This window comes from Nomia melanderi, chromosome 1 (assembly GCF_051020985.1).
Source record: "Nomia melanderi isolate GNS246 chromosome 1, iyNomMela1, whole genome shotgun sequence".
NCBI lineage: Eukaryota > Metazoa > Arthropoda > Insecta > Hymenoptera > Halictidae > Nomia > Nomia melanderi.
In genome coordinates, this window is record NC_134999.1 from 26,916,669 (window position 1) to 26,934,041 (window position 17,373).

At 31.2% G+C, this 17,373-nt stretch overlaps 1 protein-coding gene across 3 annotated transcripts in view; it reads left to right on the forward strand.

The window, feature by feature from the left end:
- for (cGMP-dependent protein kinase for) overlaps window positions 1–15,995 on the forward strand; it is a 135,663-nt gene extending 119,668 nt beyond the window's left edge. For all 3 annotated transcript variants that reach the window (XM_031980465.2, XM_031980467.2, XM_031980466.2), the window contains 8 exons: window positions 5,691–5,910; window positions 8,634–8,697; window positions 9,122–9,294; window positions 10,130–10,276; window positions 12,794–13,240; window positions 13,851–14,150; window positions 14,741–14,803; window positions 14,950–15,995. In XM_031980465.2, the coding sequence (XP_031836325.1) occupies window positions 5,691–5,910; window positions 8,634–8,697; window positions 9,122–9,294; window positions 10,130–10,276; window positions 12,794–13,240; window positions 13,851–14,150; window positions 14,741–14,803; window positions 14,950–15,115 (1,580 nt within the window). In that variant the 3' untranslated portion in view covers window positions 15,116–15,995. The remainder of the gene's footprint in view (window positions 1–5,690; window positions 5,911–8,633; window positions 8,698–9,121; window positions 9,295–10,129; window positions 10,277–12,793; window positions 13,241–13,850; window positions 14,151–14,740; window positions 14,804–14,949) is intronic.
- The last annotated feature ends 1,378 nt before the right edge of the window (window positions 15,996–17,373 follow it).

The window sequence follows — 17,373 nt, forward strand, 5'->3', positions numbered from 1 at the left end:
GAATTTTCAATGGAATTCGCATGGATATCACTTTAAATTTTGAACAAATGCATCTTTCGTTACTGCACAGCGAATGTTTATACAAAATCGAAATTTGGAGAAATTGTTTGAAGAAATAATGGTTAAGTAGTAGCTGTTCCCTTCTGTTAAAAATTGGAAGAAGTTGGACATACAGTAATAGGATCCTGAAATTCTTGTACATTTTTCTCTACTTTATATTCTATGCGCTCGTATTTTAAAATTAACTGTATTAATGTATTTTCTGCGATTATAAACGGAATTGCGTCTATTTTATAGTAAATCGAGACTGAACAATAATTAAATCAAGAGAAAAATAATTACTTTTAAGTTACGATTAAAATACAAATTGTAAATTCTCTATAAACAAAAAGTTCACACTACATATTCAAAAATTGATTTGCAACGCTTTCATAATAAACAGTCCATAATAAATTGGATAATAAATAATGGTTCAAGATTTAAGGGATGATTAGCAACGATAATATAAGAAAAATATAAAAAGATATATAAACATAACATAAATATAATATTAAAAGATATATAAATATAATAGAAAAGGTTCAACAGTACAGTTTCTTGCCGATTGGGAACCGCATTTTTTAACGTTAAAACAAATCGCATGCGCAAATGAGCGCATCAGCAATAGTATTAAGATGCCCATAATTGACTGCATAAGGAATTTTTAAAAAATTCTTCATTTTACAATGATAATACCGAATGGCTTGAACGGAAAGTTCAGGGCAGGGTACGTGCTAATAGATATGATTTAGACATAACGCGGTTAAAGATGATTGAAAAATAACTATTAACCGTTAAGTTGATACTAATTAATTAAATTCAGTATTAATATAACTGCTAACAGTTATTTTCAATAAATCTTTAACCGCGTCATTAGGGGTTCTACCGTGTAATATGAAAATCCGACAATAAAGACGCGCGTGGGATAGGTCAGATTCACGATGTTGCCGCCGCGAACGCGCGCATCGTCCGAAAGTAATTTCTACTCGATTCAAAAGTCTTTCTGCTCGTGCACCACGTGTAACCGCACACGACGATAGAAAGTTTCTCGAGAGAACGCGCCGAGGAAAATCTACGAATCGATTAACTAACGGCTCGCTGTCATGCGGTTGTTCCGCGAAACTATATTCGCTCGTGACGATGATCTCCCGCTCCGAGCGAATCGGCTTCATCTTCGTTCGTTACACGCGCGATGCCTTTTCCTGGGATAACGTAAGCGCTCGCAGAAATAGCATCGGCAAGGGACGATAATTGTTGAATGAAGTCGATTAGTCTGCCTCAAGTGGCATAAATATTTCTCGGTGGAGAAATTTTCATCAAGCGCGTTCGCGGAACGAACAGTTCGTCGGTGAACAAGGTTTCTTGTTAGGTCGAATAAACTCCTTGCCGTATGATTTTCATCGTGACTATATTTTTCAGGTCCTTTTTCATATTAATTATTTCTAGGAATGCAAGTAAATGTTGTATTCTTTGTAAGTTTCAATGTAAAATAAATATTTACTTTGAGGTTTAGCAATGAACGTAATTCCTTGTTACGTTGAGTTAACTCTTTACCGTATCATTTTCGTCGTGATTATATTGGTCAGATTTAATCTAATACTATGTAATTATCTGTGATAATATTAATAATCTGAGTATAAATGTTTTATTCCTTGTAATCTTTAATGTAACATATATATTTACTTCGAAGTTTGTTAGTTATAGTAATATAGTAAGATATAGCAATTCCTTGTTACGTTAAATTACCCCGTTGCCGTACGATTTTCATATTGACATATCTTTAGATTTATTTCATTATTAATAATTGCCAAGAACGTAAGAAAATATCTATTCATGGTAAGTTTCAGTACAAAATGAATATTTACTTCGAAGTTTATCAATGAAAGCAATTTCTTATTAGATTTAATTACTCTTTGCCGTATAATTTTCTTCGCGACCATATCCGTTAAATTTATTTTACCATTAACAGTTTGCGATAACGCAAAGAAATTCATTGCAAATACTCATTTGTCTTATAAGCCGGAGTGTTAATTATTCGGCTTACAATTAAATCAAATCCAGTAGCGCCTCGCGCAATTGATTTTCTCACGTCGTGAATTTCTGATTGTTCCATTGTTTAAATACAGTTTTCTTCCTGTTCATAAAATCCCCTCAAGGAAAGGACGTTGTACAAAACACTATTTGAACCGAAGAACCCATGTAATTTGATCGCATATAATTCTACGTTTTACGAACGAGTGAAAAAGTAATCATATTAAATGTAACTGTGAACTTATTCACGTTGCAGCCGAATATTTGCTGTTTATTAGCCCCGGGGAAACATTCTATTATAATTTAATGGGAACCACGAAAGACAAATAAGAATCCCGGGGAAAAGTTCTCGTCGCTGTTCCGGTGGATCGTAAAAAAGAAATTAAGCCATCACGCTTCCAGATTGTTTAATATCGTTAACGGTGCTATAAATAGCCCAATCAAAGGAGCCAAGAAGTGGGCGAAACCGAGCACAATATGCACGTTAACCGTAAGCGAACAGAAAACTGCACAGGTACCGGATGCGTTTCATGAATAGGCCCATTGTGCTGAAGGGATTGGGTCTCTGAGATAACTGCACACGTTCATTGTATCCGGTCCACATACACGCCGGTACAATAAAAGAAAAAGAAAAATGTTGATTATTGCAAGACGTATTGTATGTAATACTCGCACGTCCGCGTAACGCAATTTCCTCGATCGCAATCGATTCCGAATTATCGATTGATCTGTTCGACAGACGTTTTTTAACTTATGCGCCGGTAATGCAACGTTATATCCGCATCGAGCGATGAACTTACTGGATGTACCAATATGGAAGTTAACTCCTTGGTTCGTGAATTATTCCTCAACTATAATCGATAGTAACTTACTATGTAATTAATAATTACACTGCCCCAAAGTCCTACTTTGTAATTAATAATTTATTGGAACAGACAAATTCTATGCATATTCTATGCTTATGTTTGCTCTATAGTATAACAAATGATAGCAGACGAATGATATTTAATCTGAATTCAAAAGAACTGATTAATATTTATATTTGTTAAAATCTGTTTGAAATCTTTACCGCGAGTCTGACGCGTTATTATAATGCAAGGGTTATTATATCTTATTTTACTATATTTTACACAAAGAAAATTAAATTAATCATATAAGTATTGTTACTTAAAGTTATAAGATACGGCATTATATTTAAGAACTGAATGAGTTTTGGTTTTGTTTCTTCGTGTATCGTTGTTTTTTTCTAATTGGAATTTTTAAAAACGTCATACTTACTGGTTAGTGATAAACAATTTACAGTTTTCGTTGTATTCTTATAATTTGCTTAAAATTGTATAGGCCTGATTTTTTGGTTCAACTTTCAGTTCAATTTTTTATGGATTTTATATTTCTCTTTCCTATACAATGAATTATGTATTTATGTATTTGTTATTTCATGAATGAATTCATATGTTTATGTTTCTCGTGGTACTTCACTTTTATTTTATTTACGTTAAAATAAATGAATTTCATTAAATATTTAACTGTCTAAATTATGCAGATTTTCATTTGTTTTCGATTTTCACGGTTTTACATAAAAAATCCACGATTTCGATTTACACGATATTCAAAGGAACCGATCTTCCGTGTAAATCGGGGGACAGGTATATTTTAAATTATAGCGATAAAGTTTCGTCTTAGAAACAAACTTTCGACGAACATTTCCGATAAATGTCACGTTGCAATTAACGTATTCACGTCTCCGCATACAGACGAACAACCACGTTGACCTAATTGGTTGCCATGCAAATGTCAGTGGTCCTTCGACTTCACAAGTCGTGAAACCAGTAATTAAATGTTGAATGAAAAAGGCACAAGTTTCCGTCACACGTAACAAAATTAGTTTCCAAGTGGAGTCTAATGGAGAATCAAATTCTAAGAATAACGACACTTAAAATTAGGGTTGAACACTGTTACAATCTCAACACTTTTATGAATAAAAGTTAACCATCGAACTTTTAACATTTAATTAATTCCTTTTCTGTTTTCAATTAATAAATTATAAGTTAGTTGAATTATAAGATTTATAATCTATTTAGTTTATAGAAATTTCCTTTTTCTATACTTTGACCTCTGTTCTATACTTTAAAGATTAATAATTGAAATAATGATAATAATTGAAAAAGTGAGAAAATAATTGAACAATTTTAACAGTAGAACTAGCGAGTATTTGATATTATCAGTATGTAATGTTTATAAAAATTGTAACAATATACTTTTCTTGGTTTTTTCATATGTTTATTATAGTATTTAAGTGTAGCTATTTATTTTTTAAATCATTTCAGATATTTAATACTTTTAAGGTATCAACAATTATGAAATAAGGAAATTGAAACTCGTCATTTTGACGGGTGCGGTAGTTCTAGTGTTCATTATCATTCACCACTGATACTTGATTAACACTTATTTCTTCGTAATTAATTCTTTCAACTGTTCAGATAGTCGAATTTATCGTTTACTTAACGATAAAAAATGTCTAATATTTATTCCATGCTGAATGCATTATAATACTATTATGATAAAACTAAACATTTCAAACAAAAAGAAATAATTTTAATTATATTAAACAAAATTCTGATTTCATTCTCAACCATACGAAAAATTCGATATTATGTTATTTATTATTTATTCATTATTATTTAAGCATTTTCCTACCCACAATTTTATAATAATGTATAAGTTTACTGGAAAATTCTGTCCGATAATTATCATCTCATGTTTTCAAAAATCATTCTATAGAAATGCAATCCACAAATTGCTATCGCGCTGGGAAGAGGTCATTAGTAACGATGAAAATTATATTGTTCAGTAAACATTAATAAATGTATTTAAAATGTATTATTTTAGATTAATTAAAAAACGGGCAGAACTTTCCGATAGATTTAACATTTTATACAAATAATTCTATACATAGTAACAGGGAGATGTAGTTACCACAGTAGATAAGCTAGAATAAGTTATATAGTTGGATATTAATGGCAGGACATGGAAATGCAGGAAAATAAGCATGAAAGTTTAAAAATTCTTATCTAAAGTCTATTTCTAGGCTGACGAGGCCGAAATTATATAAATCATATAAAAATATAATAATTATTATATTCTACAATAAAATTTTAATAATATAAATTGCTAAATATCATTAACAAATGATTGAAATAATAAATTATAATTTTATATTAAAATTATACAATAGTTATACAATATAATTTTAATAATATAAATTAATAAATATCATTAACAAAATAATTAAATAATAAATTATAATTCTATATTAGAGTTATATAATAATTATATAATAGAATTTTAATAATATAAATTAAGGAATATTATTAATAAATTGTAATTCTATATTAGAATTATACAGTAATTCTACATTAGAATTTCATTAATATAAATTAATAAATATCATTAACAAATTATTTAAATGAATAAATTAAAATTCTATATTAGAATTATATAACAATTATATAATATTATAACTTTAAAATAATTTTATAAAATTCCATAGGAATACTTTTCCATTCCTATAAAAACGAAAGGCTTAAGCCGGACACTAACTACGAAGTGGAATTTTCCAGAGGGTAAGGTCGAGGTGTCGCGGGACGGCAAGTACTTGAGTACTCTCGCGCCGGGAAAGGTACTCGGCGAGCTAGCAATTCTTTACAACTGCAAAAGGACAGCGACGATAACAGCGGCCACCGATTGCCAGCTGTGGGCCATCGACCGGCAATGCTTCCAAACTATTATGATGAGAACTGGCCTCTCGAGGCAGGCCGAGTACACGGATTTCTTAAAGAGGTAAAATAATTCTTCTTTTCTCTTTTTCTGTTTATTAACCATTATGGTTTCTTTCACAACTGCAAAGCTATTTCTTTGTTCATAATTTATTAGAAAAATACAAAAATTCTACTCCTAGTCTACGTACGTTTAATCGGAAGTATACCATTAACACTTAGGCAACCACCGAAAGGAAACTATAATTGTTATTAATATATAATTGTAACTTTAATAATAATATCTATAACTTAACATTTGTTATTTATACATAACTTAACATTTGTATTTACAAACGTCACTTAATCCTTTCAAGTTCATGTTGATTATTATTTTGTTATTATTAACACTTAACACTGTTTCTACCGAAAGTGTCAAAGGACACCTTTTAAAATTTCAACTTAAAATTTTTTTCTTAGTTTAATCATTTCTCCTCAATTGATTTTAGACATTTCCTATAGCCAATTTTATAACCGTTATTAGAATAGTCGAAAAGTCAACTCTGAATGTACGACTAAACTTGGAAAATAATTTTAAGTGAAAATTTCAGAAGATGTCGTTGAGCACCTTCGGTAGAAATAGTGTTAATCAACCGAGTGGGAAGATCTCCCACGTTTCTCTTAGCAACCATTTATTTTCTTCATTTTTTCTTTTATTATTTAGTAATTCTTAAACTGGAGATATTTCCAATTCAATAAATACCGTTCTTGCTTTTGCAGAACACAATTTTTAATCAAATCTGTTGAGGGAGCTAAATTAAAGTTAATTAAAAAGTTTTTGACTATAATTTTTCTAGGTGGTTGCCTAAGTGTTAAAGAGAAAAGGAACTTTAATAACACTCTTCTAACGTTTGACCTGAGGGTGTCTAATAAATGTCTAATAATACATTCGGCGGGAGAAATAATTTCGTGTCTTTTAATTTCTTGGCTCGATAAGCTGTAAAACTATAAATTCATAGAAACATCCGTAGTACGCTAATTACATTTAATAACGGATTAAAATGACGATGACTGTCTCCGGTGGAAACAATAAATCAACGGCTGTACCGGCAGAGAGATGAGCCACGCTCGCTGGAAAAGCCATCTGTGTAAATAATAGGCAAGATGGATGGTTCCGCCAGTCCGTTATTAAGGAATCTCTTATTTTCTTACGCCCCCCTCGCCTGCATGGGGTCACGACGAAACGAGATCCATTAGTCACAGACGAAATTAATAAATCTCAATTCTACTGTTGCACCAGAAATAAGTTTCACTTCAGTCTGATGTTTCCACTGTACTTATATCCTCGAGCATACTTTTTGCGCGCCGAAAAGAGACAAGTATGGTTTTTTAAAAACTGGATAATTTACCTTCCATTAAATTGTAGCTAAAATTTCTTATATGTATCTTACATATTTCTTACATATTTCTTAATAAAGCTCTATGTGACCTATGTTTGTATAACATTTTTTTTCTTATTTAGTGTATTAAATAAGTATTTCTTATTTATAATATATTACATAATAATATAATACATATATATACAGGGAGTCCTAGGTTTTAATGTTCAAACTTTGTTAGTGTATTCTATGGCACTAAATAAGAAAAAAATGTTATACAAATTTAGGTCACATAATATAATATCATTTTCAAGAAACAAAATGAAATTATTCGTTAATTATTAAGTTTACGGCTAATAAATGTCTGCACTCTTTTTCTCAAAATTTAATGCTGTTCGATATTTTGGCATAAAAGCTATTGCCATATTTTCCATTTAAAAAAACGAAGTTAATCTTCAAATCTCCGATACGTCTCCATTTACAAAAAAGATATGCAAATATCTGTATCGCATTACATAATGTATCCCTTCAAACCATAAAACTTTTCTATAAAAAGTTTTTTCATACAATGAGGGTCAACAAGTTGCGTGGACCACTCTGTGCAAATATTTATTATATATATAGAGAAAGAGAAAGAATTTTATTGGTGCAAAACGATATTTTTAACACACAATCTTATTTTACAACGCACAATAAAACAATGCATCAAAATCAAATCACACGCACAATATATGCATTCACTTTCATTCATTCATTTCACTCCCATACTTTCTAGAACATTCTTTCGTCGCCATACATTAACTTTACGTTTGGAATATTCTACATTCATTTCCCATGGATGTACAACTTAATATCTCAGAAAATCAATAATCTAGTATATTCTAGATTTATTTTCCATAGATATAAAAATTAATATCTCAGAAAATCAATAGTCTAGAATATTCTAGATTCATTTCCCGTGAATGTAACAATTAATATTTCAGAAAATCAATAGTATAGAGGGTCTCAAGAATAAATATACTTTTGAGATTTTCTTTATAGCGCAATAAACCGTTGAAAGCGTCCAAAATAATTTGCATTATGAAAATACTCTAACGTCTTGAACATTTATTCATATTAGACGCTTATGCATAATCGCAGCGTTCATCTATTCACGCACACTCGCCTATAACTCCTGGTCTATTCTAAAATTGTATGATTTCCGAATTCACCTGAATGATGCGTTGGAAATTTGCCATAAAATAAACATTTATTTTCTGCTTGACATATCGAATGAACCGAATTTTGTTCGATCTGTAAAACTGAAAAAGGTTTCATGGGATAACAGAATGCAAAATATTTATTTATTTATTATTTTAGAGTAATTAAATCTATTTATGTAGAAATAAGTGCATATATTGTTAATTTACAATTCCTTATTTTTTTCCAGCGTTCCTATCTTCAAAAACTTACCGGAGGAGACGTTAATCAAAATTTCGGATGTCCTGGAAGAGGTAATACTTAAATCGTATAGCTCTATTTTCTATGATTTTTCTGTATAATTTAATTTCGTAATTTACTTATAATTGTTAAATATATTTATAAACTTCTAAATTTCCTATTAGCGATAGACGAATACACATGCTATCATGTAAATATTAGTACAATTAACAGAAGATTGCATATACATATTATTATTACATCCAATATGTATATACAATAATAAATAATATTATAATGATAATATAAAATTATTTATAAATATATATATCATTTATTATTATGCAATATAATAAATAATAAAAAGCATTTATTCAACGAAAGATATTAATTAATAATATAATAATAATATAATACGATTATTTATATGCATAATATAATAAATAATACTACACTTCACATATTATTTTTCATATTTTATCCCATTTTGTTCCGTAGACCTTCTACAACAATGGCGACTATATAATCAGGCAAGGAGCAAGGGGCGACACGTTCTTCATTATAAGCAGAGGTCAGGTGCGCGTTACGATAAAGCAACCTGACAGTCCAGAAGACAAGTACATCAGGACGCTAGGCAAAGGTGATTTCTTCGGTGAAAAGGCTCTGCAAGGGTAAATATACTTCTCAAACCCTCTTTATAACGCAATTAACCGTTAAAAGCGTCCAAAATAATTCGCATTATTAAAATGTCATTAAATAAACTTTAAAATTACATTCAAATTGCATTAATTTAATTTTTTTAATCAATAATATTATGTGCTAAGCATTTACTTAGTTCTAATAAAAAGTTGTAAATCGTTCTATGATTGAAAGGTTATTAACACATTGACTGCTACGAGAATTTCTAGCGTTTTATATAATAATACTTATTTTTTAGTAACAAAGAAAAATGGTATTGAAAATAATTATTAATGGTTTGAGATCACTGTAGTCATATTACACTATTATCTAGTTACTTATGTTATTAAATATTTTTATTTAACATCAATCTTTTTATTGCAATTGTTCTTCAGCAATTTGGAAGCTCCGGTCATCGGTGACCACCGTGATAGTCAAGGTGTTAAAAGAAAAAGGGTTACGTTAGACAAGCAAATAAATATTCTAAAACACTCGTATTTGTCATGAACCCGTTAAATCAACTATCTACAGGTTACGTAGATTGCTGCAAAAGTTTCTAGAATCCACGATCGTTCAGTTTATTATTTTCCTGAAGTTTCACATTTTTAAGTTTATAAAGCGACCCGACCCAATGAAAAATTCATTAATACTAAAGGAGAATATTTTAAAAAACAACAAGACTATTAGCTCAAACTTATTTGTAACTTTCCTCATTCTTTTCCAAAACACTTGCAGCAACCCACGTACAAGTGTCTTTTCACAGAAGTCGACTGATTCAACGCGTTGCTACAATTCGTATGAAAAGGAATATTTCGAATGTATTTGCAGAGATGATCTCAGAACGGCGAACATCATCGCCGACGATCCGGAAGGAGTGAGTTGCCTCGTGATAGACCGCGAGACGTTCAATCAGCTGATCTCGTCCTTGGACGAAATTCGTACGAGATACAGGGACGAGCTCGTGGAAGGAAGAAGGTGAGCATTGCTTTAAATTGGAGCCTTTATTTTTTAGATATCGTGAACATTCGATAATTGACTCCTTCTTAAAGTCGCCATACACAATGAAACATGCGACGATGCGTGGGTTTGAGTCTTTTTTACTTTTTGTATGAATGCAACGTGTGTCATGAAACTTTGGAAGACTCGAATTTATCACTTGTTGCAATGTCTGCATCGCCCCAGGTTTCAACGTGTATTGGGGTCTTAACACACCACAGCGCTCGACCACCGTCCGCAGTTGAAGGGTGTAATATGATCCGGCTATTGTCGAACTCGACAACTTCAACGTCTCTTTCTTCTCTATTCGCAGTCCTTTTCTATATCCGAAACTTCATTCGCTTATTATATAAGCAATTATAATCGTGATTCTATCGTGTTTGGTGTTATTTTCATCAGAAAAACATAACAAACATGATGGTGAAAGTTTCATTCGTCAAACATAAAAAATAAAGCAGTTTATGAATTAATTTCGCAAATTTTTGAATTAAAGGTCTCAAGCTCATTGCGGCCTTTAATGTTGCCGAACGCTTCGACTCTCAGTCTTTCTTTTCCTTCACTCGCGTTATCCTTTTCTAAAACCTTCGCTTCTTGGGGTTGATTCGACCCTATTTCTTCATAATTGGAATCTTCCGGTCCCGTTGAGTGTTGCAAGCATCCAATGTTCACTGTATCTGAGTAACTAAAATACTAATATTATATCAATTAGTAGATTTATAAAAATAAATAAAATTTGAGAGGGTTCTATTTCAATTCATAGGTAAATATTTAATTAAAGAGATTTTAGAATGGAATCGGTACCCAAGGTTTATATCGTTTATATATTATAGGTTCTGAATACTACTGATAAGTTATATGTTTATTAATTTTCTTCAAACAATGATTCTCGAATAATAATTAGATTATGTTATTCAATACGATTGCCGCTGCAAATTTTCATTAAGAAATCCTTAAGCATTGATTATTAATCTTCAATAAACTGTTCAATAACTAGTATATTATACATTAAATTAGTAAACAGCAAAATAACAATACGAAATATTACATTAACATTGGCATTGTAAGACAAATAGTAATATAATAGTTAAGTTCGTTCACTTTGAACTAACTAATCCTATTAGCTCGATTATCGATCCAGTAGTTATTATTATTAGTAACTTATCAGTAGTTCAATAATTTTAATTATTTCATAAGATAACCTGGTGCACGAGTATCGCGCATACCTGATTAAAAGATACCAGCCTCAGTTGAAACACTCGAACAAAATGGTAATACTATCGCGTTATGGTAACAGCGTATCGTTGTTATTAACCGCATTAGCTCTTGTTACTGCTAATTATACGCGACTGTAATCGCGCGTGAATCGTTTGTTAAATTCCCCCCTATCGGTTGCGTTTGTGAACATATGTCTGTGTTGTTTCACGCTTGCCATCAGGATGGAAGAATAGAGCGCACGAACTCAGAGTAAGTTATGGTTTGGCAATTAAGTTAACGTTTCGTTTTTTTTTTTCTGAAACGTGCCGGCAATTTGCATTAATGCCGCCGGACGCCGTGAACTCTTGGGAAAGAGAAGAGGCGGCGGGAAGCGTTGCGTTGAAGATTCATTAAATCGCCGCGATTTAATTGTGGTATCGGGCAAACAGAATTATTTCGCAATTAATTTCCGTTTCCCCGCGGATTCGATTCAATCTTGGAATTTTAACTGTCGTTGGTGCAACTTTATTTCGTTTCGACTTTTCTTTGAAACAATCGATCTTCTTAGCACTACAACTACCGCATCCGTCAAAACGGCGGTTTTCAGCTTTTTTATTTTGCAATTAGTGATATCTTTACCTTTAAGCATGGAAATCTGAAAATTACCGGTTAATATTAATTATTCTCGTTTGTAACAACGAATCAAAAAGTTGATTGTATTTATTTGTTTTTGCTTATTTGAATATCTCTACTTAGCGATAGTATCAGCTGCATAACGGGAATTTCACTGATTTTAAAATTCACGTTGTTCTATACTTGATGCATATTCATACTTGAAAATTAGAAGTATTAAACATCAAAAACCTGAAATAAATAAATTAATTGATTTTTAAGAAACGTAATTCAGATTTTTATAAAAAAACTCTTTAGAAAGTCAAAAAATTCTTATCTACAAATAGTTAATCATGGAACATGTCGATACTGTTTACAAACAAGAATTTTTTAGTCTTCTATAAAATTTGTGCATAAAAAAACTGAAGTATGCATTGAAATCTTAACACTGGAACTATCACAATTTGTTAAATAATTTCTCGAATAATTGAACAATAATTGTAAAATATTAATAATTCAATCGATCACTAATCAGTAATTTAAAAAAGAACCCAGGAATGTATGATTTTCACCCCCTTCCGTTAGTTTTTTAAATTAATATTAAAAGCACTCGATGTAAACGAGTTAAGGGAAGAACCAAATGTGAAATAAACGATCACGATCATCATCGAAATAATGTTTGAAACGCAGGTTGAACGAGGAATTCAGAGACCTAAGGCTGCAAGACCTCCGGCCGTTGGCCACCTTGGGCGTGGGCGGTTTCGGAAGAGTCGAATTAGTTCAAATAGCCGGCGACGGCACGAGATCCTTCGCCCTGAAGCAAATGAAGAAGGCGCAGATCGTCGAGACGCGACAGCAACAGCACATCATGTCCGAGAAGAGAATTATGGGCGAGGCTGATTGCGACTTTATAGTGAAGCTGTTCAAAACGTTCAAAGACAGGAAGTATCTTTACATGTTGATGGAAGCCTGCCTCGGCGGCGAGCTGTGGACAGTGCTGAGAGACAAGGGCCACTTCGACGACGGCACAACGCGATTTTACACCGCGTGTGTCGTGGAAGCGTTCGACTATCTCCATTCTCGAAACATTATCTATAGAGATCTGAAACCGGAGAATCTTCTTCTTGATAGCCAAGGGTAAGGATTGGTCGTGGCAAAATTTTCTTTCTCCATGGAAATATATTAGAATCGATTATCCGAACTTTCGATTGTCTAGTAATAGATACCTTTTCATTTGATTATTTACGATTAAATTAATTATTTATTGTAATGATTTATTAATTATTTTACGCCATAACTAAGTATATTAATTATATTATTGATTATATTAAGTATTTTATTATTCGATTATCCAAACCATCTTAGTTCCAACTATATAGTTCGGGTAATCGAGATTCTATTATATATTATTTTAGAGGACGATGATTATATTAAGTGAAAATAGATACAACTTCCATGTTTCTGATACAAAAATGGAAAACAGTATTTTTTATGAAAGATAGGAAATCCATTAAAGTACAATTATTACAATTTTTTATATTTGTTATTAATATTATGGAAGTATACTTTAATTCTCTGTACAATAAATAATTATAAACGGTTAACAGTTATTATAAAGCCAAAAAGTCAACTTGAGCAACTGCAGAATTTTTTAATTCTCGCATGAATATATTAAAATACATGTAAAATACAATAAATGTCTTCAGTAGGTAGAATTTATAAAATCAAATTGTTTTCTTTTTCTTAGGTACGTTAAACTTGTCGATTTTGGTTTCGCTAAGCGTTTGGAACACGGAAGGAAAACATGGACGTTCTGCGGCACACCGGAATACGTTGCGCCGGAAGTAATTTTAAACAAAGGACACGACATTAGCGCAGATTATTGGTCCCTTGGTGTTCTTATGTTCGAACTTCTCACGGGCACACCACCATTCACTGGCGGCGATCCAATGAAAACTTACAACATTATTCTGAAAGGAATAGACGCTATAGAGTTCCCAAGATCAATCACAAGAAATGCAACTGCATTAATTAAAAAGCTTTGCAGGTAAGATGTACGATCTGAAAAACAATATTAACACTTAGACAACCGCCTGAAAAGAAACTATAACTACAAACTTTTTCATTAACTTTAATTGAACTCATTCAACAGACTTCATTAAAAATTGTATTTCATAAAAGCAAGAAAGATGCCGTTCAGTGCCACGTGTACCACTTATGGTACACGCCAATTTTTGTAAGAAAATATTTTTAATGGATATATGGTCACGGATAGCGGTATACGTTGCAAAGCAGTGAAAACATAAAGAAACAATATCAAGATACATAAAAATGACCAAAAACTTGTATATAACTTATCATTTTGTTTTTAAAAATCAATACAGTTTATAAGTAAAATATAACCGAAGTTTCCGTGGCACCGATCGTGTTAATAACATATTTTTTATAATTTATATATAGAAATATAGAAATATAGTATTTATAGTATATATATAGAAATATAGAAATATATTTACATTTTTTTAAACCAAATAAATGGCAATGCGTTTTTAAGGAAAAAGCAGATTGGCTAAGTGTTAAAATAGATAATTCGCAATTTTTTATTTAATTATACTTAACCATCTGATTTGTTTCCAGGGACAATCCAGCAGAGCGGCTTGGTTACCAAAAGGGTGGCATTAGCGAAATACAGAAACACAAGTAAATACATGTTTGCATTATATATTCGTAAAACTTATAGACCTAAGATACTTGTAGACCTAAGATTTAATCAAGAGTTAATTTATTAAGATTAGTATATAACTTGCTAAATATACAATTTTGATGATTATTTATATTTTATTTAGATGGTTTGATGGCTTTAACTGGGAAGGCCTAAGAGCAAGGACCCTCGAACCACCAATCATGCCACGTGTTCAAGGCGCCACTGATACAACGAACTTCGACGAATATCCGCCAGACTCGGATCCACCACCACCTGACGATATATCTGGATGGGACAATGATTTCTAGCGAACGTTTCTATTTAAAGAAATTTTCTATTGTCAAGAGAGAATCAGAAACAAAAAAAAAAATGTTATCATTTCATGTCCAGAGAAATGAAAGATAATCAAGAAAATCACTGAAAAAGATAGGACTGTCACCATTTGCATTTATTCTGCAAGTCGCCACTGTATGGTGTACAGATAATTATGAAATGTTCAATTATTCTGAAGATAATATTGAAGAAAAAAACTGGCTTGTGATAGAAAATTACATGTAAGAAAAAGTTGTCTCCTCTAAAAAGCAATTCAATTTCTGTTGCGTGTAGATCCGTTTGATCTACCGGATATAAATAAAATGATTCTTCACTACGTTATCTAGAAAGAACAATTAAAATAGAAAGGAAACGAAAGGAACTATTTTGAAACACCGCCCAGTATCAGAGTGAACTGAAAACGTGCGTATAATTTAGAGAATTTTGTAACACGCACAGATCTGTGTTCCGTGGAAATGGAAAAAGAATCGAACGCATCGTCACATAAGACACGCGTGAAAGCGTCAAGTGCCATGCCTGTCAGAGGTAAAGTCAAATACAACGCATGCGTAGTGCATCTTTACGCGAAAGTGCACAAAACGTAGTCAGCTCAACCGGAAGTGAATTCTTGCCATCGGACTCACAATGTGCACGTAATTTCGCGAAATGAGAAAGGAAAGGAGAAAAACAAATAAAAGAAGAAAGAATCTTCACGTCCGGTTCATTGTTGTTTGATTCATTTTATAGTTTATTGTAATAATCCTATTTTAATTAATTATGAGATAAAGTGACTCTTGTAAATAATTGATTATAAATATATTAGGTAATGTCCAGTGTATATCGATATTAAATAAAGTTTTATTAATGCTAACTGCATTCGATGCATTTAATTTTTGTGTTTTATAGGTTAATTTGATGTAGATAGAGGAGTGCACAATTAGAGTTAAAATAATATTCTTCGGTAATTTAGCAAACAAATTTTCAATTTATATTTTTGATTTGGATTTATAAATTACATAATTTTCATTGGAAACACTTTCTAAATTAAAAATTGAATGCAAGTCTGAAAAATCATGTCCCAAATGCATTTATGTGTTATTTACATGAAGAAAACCATTATGGTAATTGTAAAATATACTAAAATAATAAAGACAGTTATGTCAAATATAAAAAAGAGACATAGCAAAATTCTGAAGCAAATATATGACCTACTAGTTCTATTTTCAAGACCATTAAAAATTAGTTCACGAAAAATAAGGAATCGCCTTTGCAATGCATCGATAATCATCGATGGTATAAGTTTTTTATATTCAAGGACATTAATTTACGGAAAATGTATTTAAAAAAAAATCAAAATGTGCAACCTAAATTTCTTGAACGATTGTGTTGTAAAATAATAATTGCACGTTTAAAATTGTAATGTGTACAGTAATATAATTAAAAGAGTTAATATTATATAAAATCAGGACATTTACATTTCTTGCCAATTAAAATGGGTAAACATTATTGTTACAATAACATGATGACAAAGTTTTAAGTATTCAGGTAAGTTCATAATTTTGCAGCAGTAACGACATCTCTCATCAGAAAGCAAAATTACCATTAACTAATCACTGATTTTAAGGTACATGTATTAGGTAGACATAACGTGCAATGTAAAATTTTGGTACACCTCGGAGGTCCTAGTACACCTTACCATTTTCATATCACGCCCTGTCATATCGACTAAGACTGGTTTTGCATGACAGCGCTATAAGTAATAGGAATTAGAATCAAAAATATTGAAACAAGCTTAAAATACGTACAAACTGTGCATATCATATATTTTTCTATTGACTATTCTGAAATACCGACATCCTCAAAAATACATGAACAAACTCTACCTGAATCGGTTGGTCAGTTACTGAACTACACTCAGTCAAAAAAGTCTGTACATTCCAGAAAAATGTATTAAATGTTGCATATTTTTTTAAGGAAAAGATCAGAAATAAATAATTTTTACTAAAGTTGGAAAATTGTTAGATGTTATATGTACGTTGCGAAGATGCACTTTATAGATTAGCGATTAAAAATTTCATGGAAAATAATTTTTAAAATTTATATGGGACAACTCGGGTTTTTCTAGATATAAAAATCAATTGTTCGGAAAACGATAAGAACTTCGCCGATTATATTATGCAAGTAAACTGTGTACATTTTTAGTATTCTTATTGTATTGTACTTTAAAATTGCTAATTCTGTTTAATATTCTAAT